Here is a 19,630-nt window from a genome sequence, read left to right on the forward strand (position 1 = left end):
TGCTCCCCACTCTGTCTGGTGAATCCTCTCATCCCCCATACCTCTGGCCCACACTCCAATTCTTCTATGCAAAAAAAAAAAAGAAAAAAAAAACTTTAAAAAAGAAAAAAATCCCTGACATCATGGATTTCTCCTTCTACTATAATACTAGTTTTCCCTACTAACCAAAAGTAGAGTGTTTTTCATTTGGCATGATTCGGTAAGGTTATTTTTGGGTCTGAGAATGCCATAACTGTTAATTTATATGCATACATATTTTAACATTCCCAAGCCCAAAAACTAACCTACCAAATCATACAAAATAGAACATTCTACTTTGGGAGAGCAGGGGAAATCTGCACCAAGTGACAGCGGTATTTTGGTAGGTTAAATGATAAAGTTTTTTTTTTTTAAGATTTATTTATTTATACAAGCACTGGGGTACAGGCCAGAGGTGGGAGGGTGAGCGAATCCACCAGAGACAGAGCAGAGAGCAGAACAGGTCAGAAGAACCTAAATAAACTGCTGAGGAGAGCAGTGGGTGAGACAGGAGACGTCTGTCGTGCCATGTGGGAATCTCCCCACCAGGCAGGAATCGAACCAGCGCCACAGAGGCTGCGGACAGCTTCACAGCACTGCACTCAACTGGCTGTGCCACCAGGGAGGCCCCAGGATAAAGAAGATTTTTAAGGATTGATAATTTACAGCTGCTTCAAATATAAAATCACTAGCTACCCATGACAATCTTAACTCATCTTAATACAAAGTAAGAGATACCTTAATATGGATATTAAGATATAATAATAGATACCTTAATACAAAGTAAAAGATATCTGCCTAGTCAACTAGCACAACTGAAAACCATCAATGAATGATAAACCAGCTGTGTAAAGAAGGAAAGGTATAGGAGAGTCAGCCCCCTCAGGCTGAGGCAGACACTGGCAAGAGAAGATCCTCACTCACTGACTGTTCCTCAGATTTGTCCAACAGAATGACAACATTAAATTGTCAAAAAATTTAGAGTTTCTACCCACTCTGTGACATGATGATATACACATAGGGGCAGTTGTCTGACTTTTCTCTTATTAAATCATGTTCAGTCAGGCAGAAACTACTGCAGTTTTAATATAATACCCGTCAATATCAGGGAAATGAGAACTGAGAAGAAAAGAGGCACAACACCTGGTAAATGCCTCTGGGAGCAAAAGAACATCACTTTACTTTCACCATGCCTACAATGCAGAGTTACAAAGGCAATGAGGAGTCACAGTGCTACTGACACTCCATGGATATCTTGAGTTGTGTAATTTCCAGAGGGATTCAAAACCATATTAGACTATCTTATTCCTTTTTACTTCCTTTGTTGAAGCACTTCTGTACACTGTTTTACTTAAATAAGTGACCTAAGAGACAGGAAATGTGTGAGGACTGGGCAAAGCACCTACTGCTCTTTCTGCCCGTGACCATAAGCACTGGTCGTGGTGAGCTGTAGACCACTACTTCAGAATCACTGTGCAAACTTAGTCCAAATGCAAAGGACATACCCTTCCAGAACAACAGAAGGAGACGTGCTGTGGGACAAAGTCCCAAAGGCTTTACAAAGCTCTCCAGGTGGCTTTTGTGTATACTTGAGAATTCACAATCATTACAATAGTCACACTACTAATCTCTTAAGTGCCAATCTATACACTGGGAATAACAACAACCTGTCAATTAGGGTAAAGGGAGGATAGAAATAAGAAAAAAGGAGACTAATCCTTAAGAACTAGTGAAGAGAGCTCACAAAATGGTCCCGCCCTAAAGATCTTCCTTCAAGGTTTTTATTTTGTCTATACATTTGGCAAACAAAGAAAAAGAAATTATTTAGAATTAAGAAAGCTATAGAGTTGCTGAAGAAGCATTTTTATGCCTTTTCAATTTGATCTTATAATAAGAATGAAAGTATAGTTAAGAAATTATGCTTAAAAAGGAAATATCCTAAGAAGAGAAAATTATTTTTATGGAGGTGAGCTTTTTAAGATTTTATCATAAACACAAGTTTTTGCTTTTTTAAAGAAGAAAGTCAAAAGATTAGGCAAAAAAAATCATTCTAGGAAGAAATTTTGAAGTACCTGGTGGTCAAAGGCATGGTTGATTAGATCTGGGACCACCGAAAGTGGCTAAAAGACCTGGGCAAGATATTAAACTTGTGAGGACATTTCCAATTCCAGAGAAATGGATTTGACTATTTATGATCTCTTAGGTTCCTTCTAACATTAGAGTGCCTTGATTTATTTGGGCACATTCTTTATAAGAGAATAATCGTGTATTCAGAACCATAGACATCAGTATGCAGACATTAAAAGTCAACTTCCTTACCTGAGAAGACTAAGTGGCATTACTCCTGGGGACTCAGATGCAGGCACTGTTTCTGTATCAGTGACTGGAGTGGTGGCAGTTGTGGTATCCTCCAATGAGCTGCTCATAAAGGAAGTTGTACTTGACGCTGATGGGCTAGTGGTAACCGGTGTCTGTGCCTGCTGGGCTTGGTCGCTTTCTTCAGCTTGTTGATCAATCTCTATAAACCAGGACAAAGATTCAAGAAAGTAGTAAGGATTTGTTTATTCAAAAGTGACCAAGTAGAATGGAAAATTCCTAATCTTTAATTTGGAAGGTTTCTAAATATATTTCATACATAACAATTTTCACGAAAGGTTTACAGAAAAAAAGTCTTCTATGTATATATCCTTCTATTCACTATTATCTCTAATATATAATGATGTATATAAATGGAATACATAATGTATTATATATAATGTAATATATATTGATACATAATGTAATTATACTTTTTAAAAAAGATTTATTTATGAATATAAGAACCGGGGTATAAGCCAGAGGTACAGGAGGTGAGAGGATTCACCAGGAGAGTGGGGAACAGAACAGGCAGATGTACTAAAATACACTGCTGAGGGAAGCAGCAGATGAGCCAGGAGAGGTCTGCTGCTGTGCCATGTGGGTTGCTCCCTGCTATAGAGGCTGGCAGTAGTTTGATAGTGCTGTCTTCAACCCCTGCACCACCAGGGAGGCCCAATTACACATTTATTAAGAAGGATTTATTTTATTATGCATATAAGAACTGGGGTTCAGGTCAGAGGTGTGTGTGTGTGTGTGTGTGTGTGTGTGTGTGTGTGTGTGTGTGTGTTGGGGGCGGTGGTGGTTTGAGAGGATTCACCAGAGACAGAGTGGGGAAACAGAACAGGCAGGCTGACTAAAATACACTGCTGGAGAGAGCAGCGGGCAAGTCAGGAGAGGTCTGCTCCACCATGTGGTAGCTCCCTGGCCTCCTGGGGATCGAACTCGTGCTGCAGTGGCTGTGGATAGCTTCATAGGTTGCCTCTTAACCCTTTGCACCACCAGGGAGGCCCTTACACATTTTTTTTAAAAGAGGAAAGGGATCTTTTATAAAACAAACAAACTAGTTTCACTTTATTTTGAAAAGAGGTCCACTAGGAAATCTGATTATTAAATGTGTCTTTTCTGTCATTAGTCTATAAACAGGCAAAGATAAAGACACATAAATACAGAAATAATAAAAACCTGGACAGAAACTTGATATACTTCAAAAAAAAAAAAAGCTACTCCAAGGAGTAAAAAAAATTTAGTTAAAATACAAAGTTAAAATGTTTGGGGGTGGGGGCCGGGAGGGGAGGGATTGGGGTAAGAATGGGGCATGTGCAGTTGTATGGGGGAATATAAAAATAAAATTTAAAAAAAAAAATAAAGAAAGAAAGAAAGAAAAAAAAAGTATAAATTTACGTATTTTTTAATATGGTATGGGAGTCTACAAATAAACATCAAGACAACAGTTGCTACAAAGATAGCTAATTCTATTAGTTTGCTAGATAAATAGCCACTTCCCTTCACAATCATCATGACCTTAACAATTCTACTTATATGCATCATGCACCTCTCTCTGTCTATTTACTACCTAAACTAAGAAAGGAAGAAAGGAAAAAGCAAAGGAAGGAGTCCGGGCAAAGGGGCTGTGTAAGCTTCAAGAAGGTAAGGGAATTTCAGTGTTAATGCTCCAGAATCTAGAAGAGTCTCAGGTACATAGTAGGTAATCGATAAATAATTAATGAATAACTCATTTTTATCTCAGAATTTACATATCACCCCTAAAAATGAGGATAAAAAACAATTTTTTTTTTACATATAATATGTAGTCTATAAAATGTAGATGTTAAAATGTCCTTTAAAATGCCTCTGAAGGAGGCCTCCCTGGTGGCGCAAGGGGTTAAGCACAGCACTATGAAGCTATCTTCAGCCTCTGCAGCAAGAGTTCAGCCCCCCAGCCAGCCAAGGGGCAACACTCATGGAGTAGTAGATCTCTCCTGTCTGGCCCATTGCTGCCCTCAGCAATGTATTTCAGTCAGTCTGCCTGTTCTATTCCCTAGACTGTCTCTGGTGAATCCTCTCACCTCCTGCACCTCTAGCCTGTACCCCAGTTCTTGTATGCATAAATAAATAAATCTTTTTTAAAAATGCTTCTGAAAATTTACCAGAATAATGTACAATTTTGATTAGGTCAGTAAATATTTCAGTACCTTTTGTGGCATGAGTTAAATTTCAATTTTATAAAATGTAGTAACAATTAAGTTCTAATGCTTGTATGGGTTTTAAGTAGAAAATTATAGGTAGATGACTACTAATATAAAACAAACAAAAAGTACCATTTGCCTTTTAAAGGAAAAAACAACATGAAAATTGTTTTGGCCAATAAAAATTTTTACAACTCAATTACAGAATATATCACTTCTAGCAATTATAATTTCAGCAGCAAAAAAACAAACAAACAAACAAAAAAAAACCCATCAGATAACATACCTTGTTTAATTTTGCCTCCAAATTGGTCTTCCAAAAGCCCATGGACCACTAATTTATAGATCATGGCTTGAGCTCGTTCCAGATCAGCTAATCCCAAAGCTCTCTTTATGGGTGACCTCATGACTGCTCGCTTTACCATGTGTCTCATCAAGAATTGCAGGGCTGCACGCATCTCCACATCTTCATGAACAACTGGAGAGCTTGCACAGTCTGAGTTGTGACCATTTTCGGCCAGAACTTTTGGTATCAGCAACAACTCAGCATATTTACTACAGCCAAGAAGAGCACTAAGTGATTTCATAGCACCGAGGTAGAGATAGGACAGTTGGACTGCTCTGATTTCTGATTGGGCTATGTCATGGTTTTTAGACATGTGTTCATGATTTTTTCTTTTTCCTTCTGTTATTTGATGCTGGGATTCCACGCCTGGCAGTGTTGGATCTAAAGAAAATGAAGGTATTTCATTTTCTGATTTGGAGCTTGTGGTACCCAGACTTTTGGCATCATCAGATGGTAAACCTGTTCGCATATCTAAAGCAGACTCATTTTCAGTTTTCTGCTCAACATCTCCTTTCTCCTCAGACTCATGTCGGTGTTTCTTTTCATGTCGCTTGGTGCTTTGTTTACCCATGTCTTCGTGAATGCCGGTCAGATACGTGAGGTCCAGCAGCACAGAAGCTGTCAAGCCCCGGAATCTTGCCACATCAAACGGCAGTGGTTCACAGGGTTCCAGATTATACAATGGAGTATCACTAGGCGACCAAAAAGTTGGGAAGCTTTAATAAAGATCAGAATGACACAGGAAGAAGCAAGTGAGGGATAGACAAGAGGAAGGTACAGAACATAATGTAGACAATATATGATGCATCATGTACACATTACAGAGAAAACTTATACAAACTAGAGAAGTCATTACAAACAGAGAGAAAAATGAGCCTATTATGAGCAAATGGAGAGATACAATGTTAAATACAAAAGCAATGACTTGTGCATGTACTTTTAAATTACTTTGTAGTCTTCAATTAATGCTTCTAATTTATAGTTTAAGTAAAACATGATGATATACTTTCTGATATTTGGCAAGAATGCTAAATAAAAAAAAATGCTACATTATACAAAGTGTAACAGAAAGCTTTAGCAAGTATATAAAGTTTTGTGATATGCATTTGTTACATTAACCAAAATCTAGGTTCTAACTTAACCTTACTAATCTTATTTTCTCTTTGTCTCATTTTTAATTGCTTTATTTTGTTTTATTCCAAGGGACATCTTAATAAAGAACCATAAATCCCTGAATAAACAAGACAGAGAATAAAAGAAAAGTAGATACTTTTCACTTAATAATGTAAATTTTTCACTGTTTTCTTAGCTTGGTCGAGGAAGGGGATGGATTACATTAATCCCTGAAATTGTGTATAAAATTTATTTGTGAGCATTTTTTCAGCTGAAAGGGTCCGCTGTTATCATTTGATTCTAAAACATTCCTGCCTCCAAATAATACTTAAGAATCACTGTTTTACATATTATCCAATGTCACATTAATATTAAAAAGGATTCATCAATAAATCTATATTGCAAAATATGTAGCATCTAAAAATTGAGTCTCCTTATCAATGAAGATACTTAATATATATTTCCTTTTAAACATGTAAAGTTTCATACAAACCATCCTATCTGATTACAAACACATAAATGCCTTTAAATATATAATTTACATCAAATAAGTGTAATTTCATATCTATCCCAAATGGTGTACACTGAAGCAACAGAAATAGGGGCTTTTAAAATAAAAGCAAAACAAGAATACTTAAAATCATAAAAAATCCAAAATCTAATTTTGGTCACTGCCCTACATTCAAGGCACTCCTACACAAAATGTAACTCATGGATCTTTTGGCTGACCGTTTTCTTCCTGTTGTGTAATGGAAATGATCAAAAAAGCAGAAAGTCACATGAAAATTAGAAAGCCTTCAAGGTATCTCATTAAATCTAAACCAGTGAGCTTACCATTCCTTCACAAAACAAAACAAAAAACTATATTATTTTACAAACCACTAGTATTCCAAGGGACACAAGTTTGGGAAATATTCCTTTATGAAATAATAGTACTCATCAGTTATATGGAAAAAATTATTTACACAAGTTAACTGGCAGCTCACTTAAAACATATGATTAATCACTGTCTATATGCAATGGCCCATTTCACCATTAAATACTCATTTGCTAAAAGTGAAACTCAAAAGATCATACCTGATAGTAATTTCTGCTTCATCCCATTGGACCTTGGCAGACGTGCTGCCCTCTTTGACCACTCCCAGCAGCGTGGCATGGCGCCCAGTTTGCTTGTGAACACACCGACCTCCAACTCTAAGGCCAGCATCAACTCCTCCTATCACTGCCAGCACAGGCCACACCTCTATGCAAAGTGTCCTCAGCTGCAGCTCTGAGAGGTCAGCAAGGCCATGTCTATTATGTTTACCTTTCTCTTCCTCTTTGCTTTCCTTCTCCTCTCTCATTTCATTTTCCTCTCGGCTTTGAACCGAGCGGCTTTTCTTTAGTTTCTGACCTGACTCTTTAATACATATCTTTATTTTGTGCAGCCTTTCCATCATTTTTTTGTTAATGCAGTAAGTCCAACGGTCTGTTCGATGAAGGATACGGATAAGCTGAATAGTGGCTTCTGCCAGCACTGCTGCTACTGGACTACAAATGGGGTCTCCTGGAAGTAAGTCTCGTGGTGTGCCACGCATTTGCATATCACAAATTTTCACCTACACAAAAAAAGAGGGTGGCAGATGTGAGATATTAAACTATTACTTGCAAAAAAATTCTAGCATATGTAATATGTTAAACTAATACATGTGTATTATGCTACTGGCCCAAAGAGAGCAAATGTTACAGCTCTATTGAAGTTAGTATCAGTTGGTCCTCTAATAAGTTGCCCTATTATTTAAACTTCCTGCAGGCTATGACTATTGGAGCAGGTACAGCTACCTGAAAGATGTATATAGACCAAAGTGTGTATGTCTGACTCAATGTATGCTGTGAAGACCTATTCGCTCTCATCCTTAAGACTTCAGAGTGATAATGAATGTTGGGGCCATCTTACATTGTTCAAGGAGAACAAAGATAAAGTCATGAGTGTAGGTTACTGAAATATCTCCTATCTGGACACACAATTCAAGTAAGACAGAGGTTAAAAGAGGAGCAAGACTTGTATTCAAATCTTAACTCTGATAATTTTGAGAAATTATTTAGTCATGCTAAACCTCAGGTTTTTCATCTGTTAAAAAAAAAAGGCACTAGTAATAGTATCCATCTCTTATGATTATTTTAAATATTAAGTGAGCCTTGGCAAATAAAGCACTTAGTACAACACAAGTCACCAGTAAAATTTCAAAAAAAAAATGTTAGCTATTATTTGTACTGTTTTTATCAGAGATTCTGAACTTAACAGAAAAATTTTCTGGGTAGATTAAATTGATTGCTATACAGCCTGAAGTTGAATGAATTCCTTCAAGATTCACAAATGGTGGGGAGCACCATTCTAACAAGTACATATCAGAATGTATTTCAAGTTGTGAGAACTTATCAGGCAAAGAAATAATAGCAGGAACTGGGTTACCTCTTTATTTCACCTCCAGTTCAATTCTATTGACTACCTGTCCAAGATGCAGCTCCCCTTTCTCATGAACAACTAGCCTAAAATCATACCTCCTTGAAATTTTAAAAAATATATTTAAAAGTATAGACTAAAATCTAACTTTTATGGTTAGGATTTACCAAGTCCAGCATTTCCATTACAGAACTATTATGTCTCTGTGTGAAAACTTTTCACTAAAAAAATAACAAGAAACACTAAAGACCAAACTTAGGCTACACTGTATCTTTAAATAAAGTGATGGAGTTTTATATGAGGTTGTCTGGGTTTTATATGAGGAGGAAAAAAAAGAATTTAGAGAAAGGATCTCTTTTTTTTTTTTAAGATTTTTATTTTATTATTTTTTTATACAAGAACTGGGGTACAGGCCAGAGGCACGGGAGGGTGAGAGGATTCGCCAGAGACAGAGCGGGGAGCAGAACAGGCAGACAACTGAAATACACTGCTGAGGGGAGCAGTGGGCAAGACAGAAGAGGTCTGTCACACCATGTGGATATATCCTTGGCTGGCTGGGAACTGAACCTGCGCTGCAGAGGCTGCAGACAGCTTCACAGCACTGTGCTCAACCCGCTGCGCCACCGGGGAGGCCTGAGAAAGGGTATCTCTTAATATTATCTTCCTGGGAGCTTGGGGCTCAAATTACAACATTCACAAGGTCAGAGAACTCTCTGAATGAATGAAAGGCCATTTTTCCACAACTGTAATTTCCATTATTCAGCTAATGGCACCTGGTTACATTTAGGATTATTTCTAGACCTCTCTCTCATATGTGTAACTCTTAAAGAACTAGATCATTCCTAAACTATTTCCTATAATTCCACATTTGATAGTTGACTCACTATATTCAAAAGTGCCAGAATATCAAATAATGCCTTAAAAAATAAAGGCAATTTCTAAAAGCATCTAACCATCTTTTATATTTTATAGTTTCTGGTAAACTATATGAGCATGTATTTTTAATGGTAGAAATAGTTTATTTCTATCTGATGCAAACAAATAGTAATAAAAAATGACAAATATCCTTTATGATTAGTATAAAGATTTAAAATTGCATTACCTTTTCCCCTGGATTGCTACTATAGAACATTACACATGGGTACAACTCTGATGCATCCACATCTTCAAAAGCTAGTTTGGGTTCCTATAGAGATAAAAAAATATATATTTTTTAACCACATTAAAATTACTACACTTGACAGTCCTCCTGCCCACCTGGGACTATGCAGATGCCTCTCCTTTCCTACTTTGCCTTATAAACCATCCTTTTAAAATGTAAAATAAATAATAAAATAAAATTACTACAGTCAAATCTCAGTTAACCTTGCTACCAAGCTAATTCCAACTATAATAAATGATTCTAATTGTTTCAACAATGTAACTGGGATTGTACTATTTTTCTGCTAAATACTGTAAGAATCAAAAGGTATTAGAGGAAAAGTAGAGAAGAGTGGATAATCTATACATTGAATGATACTTAAATAACTGAGTTGAGTATAAGGAAAACAATGTTTATGAATGAGTTTCAAGTACCTCTCCATTCTTTCCAAAGGAAATGGTCCTGGCTTCCATGTCTAAGACACAGGTAATGAAATCTCCTTGTGTAAAGCTGGACAATGTCAGGGTCTGTTCTCCATTGTGATAGAGGTTACCACTGTAGGCACGATAGAGCCACATATCCGAGGTAGTGCGGTGGTTAAAGTCATGTACTGGCCAGCGAGAAACTCCGACACATGTGCCTTCATTACCTCTGTTTTCCTTCACAATGTAAAACTAAAACGAAAATAGTAATGTTCACTAATATTCAAAAAACCTACTATTAACTGCATAAACCAATCCTGAGATGTATATTTATAAAAAATATGTATAAGGGAACATCACAAGTTTATTTCAGTTTAAGTGAAAATAACATACAAGTGAAATAATTTTATCATTTTATAAGCACTTTAAAACATTTAATCTTTATCTTGTACAGCATTTAGAAAAACCCATCAGTACTTATTTATTTATTTTTAAAGATTTATTTATTTATGCGTACAAGAACTGGGGTATGGGGGGTGAGAGAATTCACCAGAGACAGAGTAAAGAGCAGAACAGGTGGATTGACTGAAATACACTGCTGAGGGGAGCAGTGGGTGAGTCAGGAGAGGTCTGCTGCACCATGTGGGCCACCTCCCTGGCCGGGGATTGAACCCATGCTGCAGTGGCTGCAAACAGCTTCACAGCGCTGCATCTTAACCTGCTGCACCACCAGGAAGGCCCCACCATGAGTACTTATTTAAAATAAATAATTTTAGTTTACATATTAATTATGAACCTGAGAAAGTATGTCCAGTCCAGAAAATTATTAATTAAAAGCTTCAATTCTTTACATAACAAATTTTCTAACTACTCTCATGTAATTCTTTTATGCTTCTGTGAAAAAAGAATTAATACAGCGCCTGAGATTGCTATCTTTAAAAATGCAAGCTTACAATACTAACCCTTGGCCATTATCTGGAAAACAGTTTATTACACTGATACTTTTCCGTACACTGAAAATCTTCCGTAAGTGATAATGGAGGCTCAGAATGTTTGAACAATTTGGTTTATACTGAATACCTGCTATTCTTCTGGCAGCCTAGAGTTTTGATACACGTCAAGCAAAGGGTGCCTTCATTTCCAGCCTAACATAAAAATTATGAGCACCAAGTCTCTAACGGGTTTCCCTTAAACATTACACACGTAGTTGCATTTTTTAAAATATATATTTTTAAGATTTATTTTTATTTATTTATGTGTACAAGAACTGGGTGTGGGCCTCCCTGGTGGTACAGGGGTTAAAGACAGTGCTATCAAGCTATCACTGGCCACTGCAGCATGAGTTTGATCCTTGGTTGGCCAGGGAGCAACCTACATGGCACAGTAGACCTCTCCTGACTCACCCACTGCTCCCCTCTACAGTGTATTTCAGTAGATCTGCCTGTTCTGCTTCCCACTCTGTCTCTGGTGAATCCTCTCACTCCCTGCACCTCTGGCTTACACCCCAGTTTTTGCATGCATAAATAAATAAATCTTAAAAAAAAACCTGGGAGTAGGGAAGTGGTGGGGGTGGGGATGAGAGGATTCATCAGAGACAGAGTAGGGAGCAGAACATTCAGATCTACTGAAATACACTGCTGAGGGGAGCAGTGGGCAAGACAGGAGAGGTCTGCTGTGCCATGTGGGTTAGCTCCCTGGCGGGGAACAAACTCATCCTGCAGTGGCTGGTGATAGCTTGATAGCACTGAGACTTTAACCCGTGCGCCACAGGGAGGCCCTGTAGCTGCATTTTGTTGCTGGGGAGAGTGAACTCTATGTCATCCCTCAAGGGCAGGAAAAAACACAAGGAAGGCTACAGATGGATTCAGATATTAATTACATTCCTATTTTGTGATTTCTACCAAAGTTGAAAGTTAGAGAAGTATGACCCCTCTGTTCACTCTTAACAGACTGGACACTCAACCTCCTCTTGGAGATGTTCCATTGCTGCTGACTTATTATATTCAGCCTTTTGGATTAGCTGCAGTTTGCAACAATAGTCTGATAGATTGACTGTACATGTCTCATCTTTTCCCTGATGTATGTGTTTTAGTAAGGCAAATTATTAAATGAGGGTCTCCCCAGAAAGAAATTCATCTGCTCACTGTATAAATGATTAGGATAAAAGAGGTGGAAATTTTTGTAAACTTCTAATTTTTTTTTTTAAGATTTATTTATTTATACAAGCACTGGGTAGTCAGAAGCATGGGAGGGTGAGAGAGTTCACCAGAGCCAGAGCGGGGAACAGAACAGGCAGACTGATGAAATACACTGCTGAGGGGAGCAGCGGGCACGGCAGAAGAGGTCTGTCGCGCCATGTGGGACCCTCGGGATCGAACCAGTGCTGCAGAGGCTGCGGGCAGCTTCGCAGCCCAGCGCTCAACCGCTGCGCCACCAGGGGAGGCCCTAATTTTTTTTTTTTAATTAATAAATTTTATTTTTATATTCCCCATACAATTGCAATCCCCCCATTCTGACCCCAATCCCTCCCCTCCCCCCCACCCCCCAAAAAGTGTCTCTGGTTCATAGTTTTTGTTGATTTTGATTTTCACTTTCTTATAGTTATTCATTTTCCTGGTCCCTTATTTAAGTTTTCTAGATCCCTGCTATGAGTGAGACCATCCGGTATTTTTCTTTTTCTTTTTGGCTTATTTCACTGAGCATGATCCCTTCCAGCTTCATCCATGTTGCTGCAAATTGCATGTGTTTATCTTTTTTGAATGCTGAGTAATATTCCATGGTATATATGTACCACATCTTCTTGATCCAGTCATCTATTTTTGGGCATTTGGGCTGTTTCCAAAGCTTAGCTATTGTAAACAGTGCTGCTATAAACATAGGGGTGCAGGTGTTCTTTGGAATTGATGTTTCTGTGTTCTTTGGGTAAATACCTAGGAGTGGAATTGCTGGATCCTGTGGAAGCTCTATGTTTAGTAGGTCCAGAAATCTCCATACTGCTCTCCATAGTGGTTGGACCAGTTTGCACTCCCACCACACCATATACAAAAATCAACTCAAAATGGATTAAAGAACTAGACATAAGACCTGAAACCATAAAATACATAGAAGGAAATATAGGCGAAACACTACGTGATTTGCATATCAAAGACATCTTTACAGACACATCACCCAAAGCAGTGATAGTGAAGGCAAAGATCAACAGCTGGGACTACATCAAATTAATTTTTTTTTTTTTAATTGGGGTTTTGTCCTGGCCAATTCCTAACTTCTCTGGTTAAGTTATATGAAAAATTTTTCTGTGAAAATTATTTTGTCCCTCTTGCACTCAACTCCTCTGAACAAAAGATCTAGAGAAAATAACAAAATGGTTGAAAAATTTAAAGTTATAATTATTAAACAGAACACACTGATTTTCGAGTAAGGGTGAGGGAGGAAAAACCCAGGTGCTGGGGACGTGTAAAAGAATAGGGAGGGTATTAATAATCTTTGTTTTTCTCCTGGGGTGGTGATTGGGATAGGGGAACAATCTGTTGTCTTGAAAACTGTTGTGAGTGCTTTAAATTCAAACTGCTGAACCTCCCATTATACTCCACGGACTATAAGACAGTAGGATGTATGGAGCTAGAAGGAATTATGCTCAGTGAAATAAATCAGAAGGAAAAAGAAAAATACCAGATGGTTTCATTTATAGGAGGACTATAGGGGAACCAAATAAGACATCAAACAATTATAAATTACAAATTACAAAAACAGACAATTATAAATCAGAGACATCCTGCAGGGGAGGAGGCAGGAGAGGGATCAGAGGGAGGGAGGAAGGAGCACAGGGGACTGTGGTGATGTTGCACGGGTGCATTGGTGAAGGAAACTCTATGGGGACTACACATGAGGGGGGAGGGAAGTAAACATTGTTTAAAAATGAACAATGATGTAAAAAATAAATTTAAAAAAATTTTTTTTAAATTAAAAAGAAGAAATAAAAGACAGCAGGGAGACCCAGGTACTGCACTTCTCATTGAAAACCTCCAGATGTCCTCCACACTCTTGAGACAGATAAACTGATTCACAGACAAGCAAAAAACCATTAACTGGTTGCCTTTAGGCATTCCATATGAAACCCAGCTCAATTAAATTATTCAGACTAGGAACACCTGGAACAGAGGTTGGATGGGTCCCTGGTAGGAGGTCACATTTGAGTCTGGTTAAGCTGCATTGCCTGAGTACTGTACATCCTGATTAAGGATATCTTAGTAAATATAAACTCTCTTTTCAAGGATACCATGTATACCCTCTGGGATTATATTTCTTCTGTTCCCCCACCTCACCCCACCCCATGCCACTCTACCCAAATATGATACTACTTCAGCCTTAGATTATGCCAGAGTTCTCCTGTGCTAAACTGATGTCTAACCCACTTTTTAAAAGTTCATACAAAAACTAAAGGACAAAGTCACGTGACTTTTTAAGATAGACCTTTATGGCTAACAAGAGTTGCTTTAACTGGTTAAGTCTACAACCCATAAAAGGTGTAACTGAAGTTAATACTACAGGTTGACCTCACCCTGTTGCATAGGGACCTACTAACAATTGCTCTACTGAAAAGACACTGTGCCCGAGAACTAAGAGGGTCAAGTATTCCAAAAAAAGGAGTTAACATAGTAAGGACTGCTATCCTAGAAGGCGTGCTTACAGTGCTGACCCTTGGCTGGCAGATGTGAACTGGATAGGTCAACAGTTTCCTACAATGGTAAAACTTTCCCTAACTGATAAGGGTGACTCACTGCACCTAAACTACTTATACAGCAGTATAGCAATATGCTAAACACTTGCTTTCCTGGTAGGTATCTTAAATTTTAGGATATTTCAGGCAGAGGTTACAAATGTGAACAAACCCCAATAAAACCCTTAAGTACTGAGTCCCTAATTCTTTTATGGACTTTCCCAGGCAGAAAAAGTACACACAGTGCTGCAATTTCATTGCTGGGGAAGAATCTGGAAACCCTCATGGGAAGTATATTTCATGATAGTCCAACCATTCATTTTTTTTAATTTTTGAGATAATTTTAGAATTAACGAAGAGTTATGAGTTCCTGCATTTTCTTCACTGGTTTCCATTTATGTTAACATCTTACATAATGATGGAACATTTACATATGACTTTTTATAGTCATTTCACATTTTTTTAAAAATAAGAACCTGAGGGTTAAAAAGACTGAAAGACACTTTTAAAGTCCTTCTTGGGATAAAATCTAGAACTCCTTGTCCTCTTCCCCTTTTCTCACTATACTCTGAACAACTTGCCTTCTTCCTGTTTCTTGAACATACTATCCTTATTCCTACCTTTAGGCATGGACTGCTATTCTTTTTACTTAAAATAGTTAAATACTTAAAATACTTCCCTCAGGTCTCCTTGGTGGCGCGAGGGGTTAAGCACTGCACTATGAAGCAATCTGCAGTCTCTGCAGCATGAGTTCGATCCCCGGCAGGCCAGGGAGCAACGTACATGGCACAGCAGACCTCTCCTGTCTTGCTCACTGCTCCCCTCTGCAGTGTATTTCAGTCAGAGTGCCTGTTCTGTTCCCCGCTCTGTCTCTGGTGAATCCTTTCACCCCCACACCTCTGGCCTGTACCCCAGCTCTTGTATGCATAAATAGATAAATCTTTTTTTAAAAAATAAATAAAATAAAATACTTTCCTCAGGTATGTTTCTCAGAAGTCATCTTATTGCTCAGGTCTCAACCTAATCTCTTCTTCAGAGGCCTTTCCTGATTACTCAATCTAGAGTTAATTGCTGCACATGCTTTCGTTGTATCACCTGTTTTAATTTCAACATAGCACTTACCTGATGTTTCTTTATTTTTTTTGAAGATTTATTTATTTATGCATACAAAAGCTGGGGTACAGGCCAGAGATGTGGGGGTGAGAGGATTCACCAGAGACAGAGTAGGGAACAGAACAGGCAGATGGACTGAAGTACACTGCTGAGGGAAGCAGGGGGCGAGTCAGGAGAGGTCTGCTGCGCCATGTGGGTAGTTCTCTGGCAGGCTGGAGATCGAACTGGTGCTGCAGAGGCTGCAGATTGCTTCATGATGCGGTGCTTAACCCCTTGTGGCACCAGGGAGGCCCCTGTTTCTTGCTTTATTTTTATTTAGGCTTGGACTATTTTTAGGGCATTATGTATTTGGAATTCTACATACCTTCCACTGGTAGCATCCAGAAGTTACTCCAGTTGATGCCAATCCATAACCTTTTCCTCCACTGCCATGAGTTAAAATCTGTCCATTTTCCACTAGGCAACACTGAGCTTTCTCTGGGTCAAAGGATACTTCTTGTATAGGAAGATTCTCATCTTCTTCCTCCAACTCTCCCTGCTTCTGTCAGAAAGAAATTTGGTCAGTATTTTGGAGTAAGCCTGGTCTCAGTTAATATATAGCCCAAGACTCCTTTATTTTGACTGCACAAATATATATTAAGTGCCTACTCTGTACCAGTCATTGTGTAGATAATGGGAACACAATGATAATACAACATGATCCCTGCTCCTTGAAAGTTTATGATCCAATTAGAGTAAAGAGAGGCAGATAAATAACAATGTTACATGATAGGAATAGCAGAAACAAGTGTCTAACCCAACTTGGAAAGGACAAGGTAAGCATTCAAAATACAAAACAAGATGACTTCTAAACTGACTTCTGAATGATGAGAAGGCAGCAAGCAGAAAATCAAAGAGAAAGTTTAGGGTAGTGTATACATCATGTGTCAAGGCATGGAGGTGTAAGAGAATTCAATGATTTAATGAAACTGCAAGCCCTGTAGAATGTCTGGAAGTTGAGAGTGACAGAAAAGTAGCCTAAAAAGAGAACAAAGAACAAAATCATGGAAAGCCTAAAATGCCATATTAAGTTTGAACTTCACTCTAGAGACAACAGGAGCTGCCAACACAGAATGATTTATAGTCAGGATCCCTGATCAGATCTATGTTTTATAAATATCATTTTACCAGCAGTGCACAGTATAAAGGTAGAAAGACCTATCAGGAGATTACTTCAAGAATTCAGGTAAGAAATACTGAGGACAATTCATTTTTAATTCAGCAAGTATTTATTAAGCATTTACTATGTGCCAGACACTCTACCAAGTCCTATATATTCAACAGTGTAGGGGGCCGGACTGGGCACAGTGCAGGTTTTCTGATCCCATGCAGACCGGGTAAAGGAGGAGTCAGAGTCCTCAGTAGTTTTGCAGGTCCTTTATTGGGGTTCACCAGGCATATGGCAGGCAGGGGTGCTGGCTGGGGGGCTGGGAGGCTGGCAGGCCTCCCAGCCCCCAGCAAATCTTTACTCTATCTGGGCTCTCTGGCGTTCTCTGCTTCTGCGTCGGCTTCTCCTTCAGGTTCTGCTGCTGCTGGCTGGGGCTGCTGGCGTCCCCCCGAGACGCCGCCCTTAAAAGCACAGTCTTAACTCAGCTGAATCCCATCTACCTATGCCCACACCCTATTCCAGGTGCCCGCCATCAGGCATGCATTCAGGACAAGGATCCATCATCTATCCTGATGGCGGAAGGGCAGAAAAGCCTGACATTTTCTTTACCCTACAGTCCACCCCCTCAGGATTTTCTGCCATACAGTCTATACAATACAGTATATACAATTTTCTAAGCAAACAAACAATGCAGCCATGGCCCACAAAAGCAAATACATCAAATATAACAAAATACAATATAACAAAATACAACAGAACACAAATAAGTCCAGGCAGGGCACCAACCAAGTGCAAAAGACAATTATTGGTACCAGCAGATGAGCCACCAAATCTGCTGCCGAAGGCACTGCTCATATAAGGGAGGGGAATCACTCACGGCATCTACTATAACATACCAGGAGCCGTCAGGCTTCCTGGCCTTCTCCGGCTGTAGTCTAGGCTACAAGGCACACACAGCATCCACCCCCAGGATGCACTAGCTCTGGGATTGGCAATTTTATTCTGTTGGGGGTAATCGCCAACCCTCAGGGTTTCTGTCTGCAGTCGCTCCAACACTCGGCCTTCATGGCCACCCATGCGACTCACAGACCCCTGCTCTCAAGCCAACCCACTGCACAAGCACATGGGTTGGGGATCCAAACTTTGCATTTGGCTTGGGCTCCACCCCAAGCCACATTCCCCACCCGTCCCCCAAGGACGGGCTCCTCAGCTCCTCACCCTCACTCAAGAATGAGCAGGGCATCACCCATAGGTGATTTTACGAGACTCACAGGGCTTCAGCATACCCAGGCTGCTTAACAGCCGCTTTAGGGCTTCTCAACTTAGCATCAGTACCAGCTTTTGCCACCTTAGTTGGCTTTTCTCCTCCACCTGGCCACTGGGCATACACAGGCTGCTTTTGGCCATCTAGGCCCACTGGCCACCCCCAGATTCTCAAAAAATAAACAACCTGCTAAGGTCCTCCGCCTTCTGGCGGGATTGTCAGTCCAAAATCATCAGTTAATCAGTCTATCAGTCCATTGGCCTCTCCCTGCTTCAGCAATGGCCTGCTGCCTCAGGGGTCATTGGCTGGTCCTTTCCGGTGTCGTTGGCTGGTCCTATCTGGTGTCGTTGGCTGGTCCTATCCAGTGTCGTTGGCTGGTCCTATCCGGTGTCGTTGGCTGGTCCTTTCCGGTGTCGTTGGCTGGTCCTTTCGGGCGTCTCCTTCACGCCAGGTCTCATCCTGTAGCTCGTGGACGTATCCATCTTCTATACCGCCATGGTGCCTCCAGCGTCGTCACAGGCAAAGTCTGTTCTCCTTAGTCCCTCCAGGTCTTCGGAGGGCTCCAATACCCGTCTGCATGGATCTTGCCGACATACGCCAATTGTAGGGGCAGGAATTGGCAGAGTGCAGGTTTTCTGATCCCATGCAGACCGGGTAAAGGAGGAGTCAGAGTCCTCAGTAGTTTTGCAGGTCCTTTATTGGGGTTCACCAGGCATATGGCAGGCAGGGGTGCTGGCTGGGGGGCTGGGAGGCTGGCAGGCCTCCCAGCCCCCAGCAAATCTTTACTCTATCTGGGCTCTCTGGCGTTCTCTGCTTCTGCGTCGGCTTCTCCTTCAGGTTCTGCTGCTGCTGGCTGGGGCTGCTGGCGTCCCCCCGAGACGCCGCCCTTAAAAGCACAGTCTTAACTCAGCTGAATCCCATCTACCTATGCCCACACCCTATTCCAGGTGCCCGCCATCAGGCATGCATTCAGGACAAGGATCCATCATCTATCCTGATGGCGGAAGGGCAGAAAAGCCTGACATTTTCTTTACCCTACAAACAGTATAGGAGATAGATAAGGTCTCTGCTCTCAAAGCACTTATATTTTGGAAGAGGCAGACAGAAAATAAAGCAAGAAATACCAGGTAAGTGCTATGTTGAAATTAAAACAGGTGATACAATAAAAGAGTGTGCAGCAATTAATTCTAGATTGACTGATCAGGAAAGGCCTCTTTAAAGAAGTAATAATTAGGTTGAGACCTTAGTGATAAGAATAAGTTGACTTCTGAGAAACATATCTGAGGGAAGTATTTTAAGTAGAAAGAATAGCTAGTCCAAGTCTAAAGGTAGGAACAAGGATGTTCAAGAAACAGGAAG

At 39.8% G+C, this 19,630-nt stretch overlaps 1 protein-coding gene and 1 long non-coding RNA gene across 10 annotated transcripts in view; one reads left to right on the plus strand and one right to left on the minus strand.

Moving 5' to 3' along the window:
• HERC1 (HECT and RLD domain containing E3 ubiquitin protein ligase family member 1) overlaps positions 1-19,630 on the minus strand; it is a 186,697-nt gene that overhangs the window by 57,394 nt on the left and 109,673 nt on the right. The window contains 6 exon segments of the mRNA XM_037502665.2: positions 2,338-2,536; positions 4,849-5,624; positions 7,099-7,619; positions 9,567-9,650; positions 10,040-10,279; positions 16,225-16,401. Coding sequence (XP_037358562.1) covers positions 2,338-2,536; positions 4,849-5,624; positions 7,099-7,619; positions 9,567-9,650; positions 10,040-10,279; positions 16,225-16,401 — 1,997 coding nt within the window.
• LOC119238714 (uncharacterized) overlaps positions 5,579-19,630 on the plus strand; it is a 59,040-nt gene continuing 44,988 nt past the window's right edge. For 3 of the 9 annotated variants that reach the window (XR_008549125.1, XR_008549126.1, XR_008549127.1), the window contains exons 1-3: positions 5,579-5,682; positions 7,139-7,298; positions 7,449-7,573. This is a non-coding gene — a long non-coding RNA (uncharacterized LOC119238714). Of the gene's footprint in view, positions 5,683-7,138; positions 7,299-7,448; positions 7,667-19,630 lie in introns of those variants that run through there. The other 6 variants (XR_008549123.1, XR_008549129.1, XR_008549128.1 and 3 more) reach the window with 4 other exon arrangements.

Source organism: Talpa occidentalis, unplaced genomic scaffold (genome assembly GCF_014898055.3).
Source record: "Talpa occidentalis isolate TD23 unplaced genomic scaffold, MPIMG_talOcc4v2.1 talOcc4.11, whole genome shotgun sequence".
NCBI lineage: Eukaryota > Metazoa > Chordata > Mammalia > Eulipotyphla > Talpidae > Talpa > Talpa occidentalis.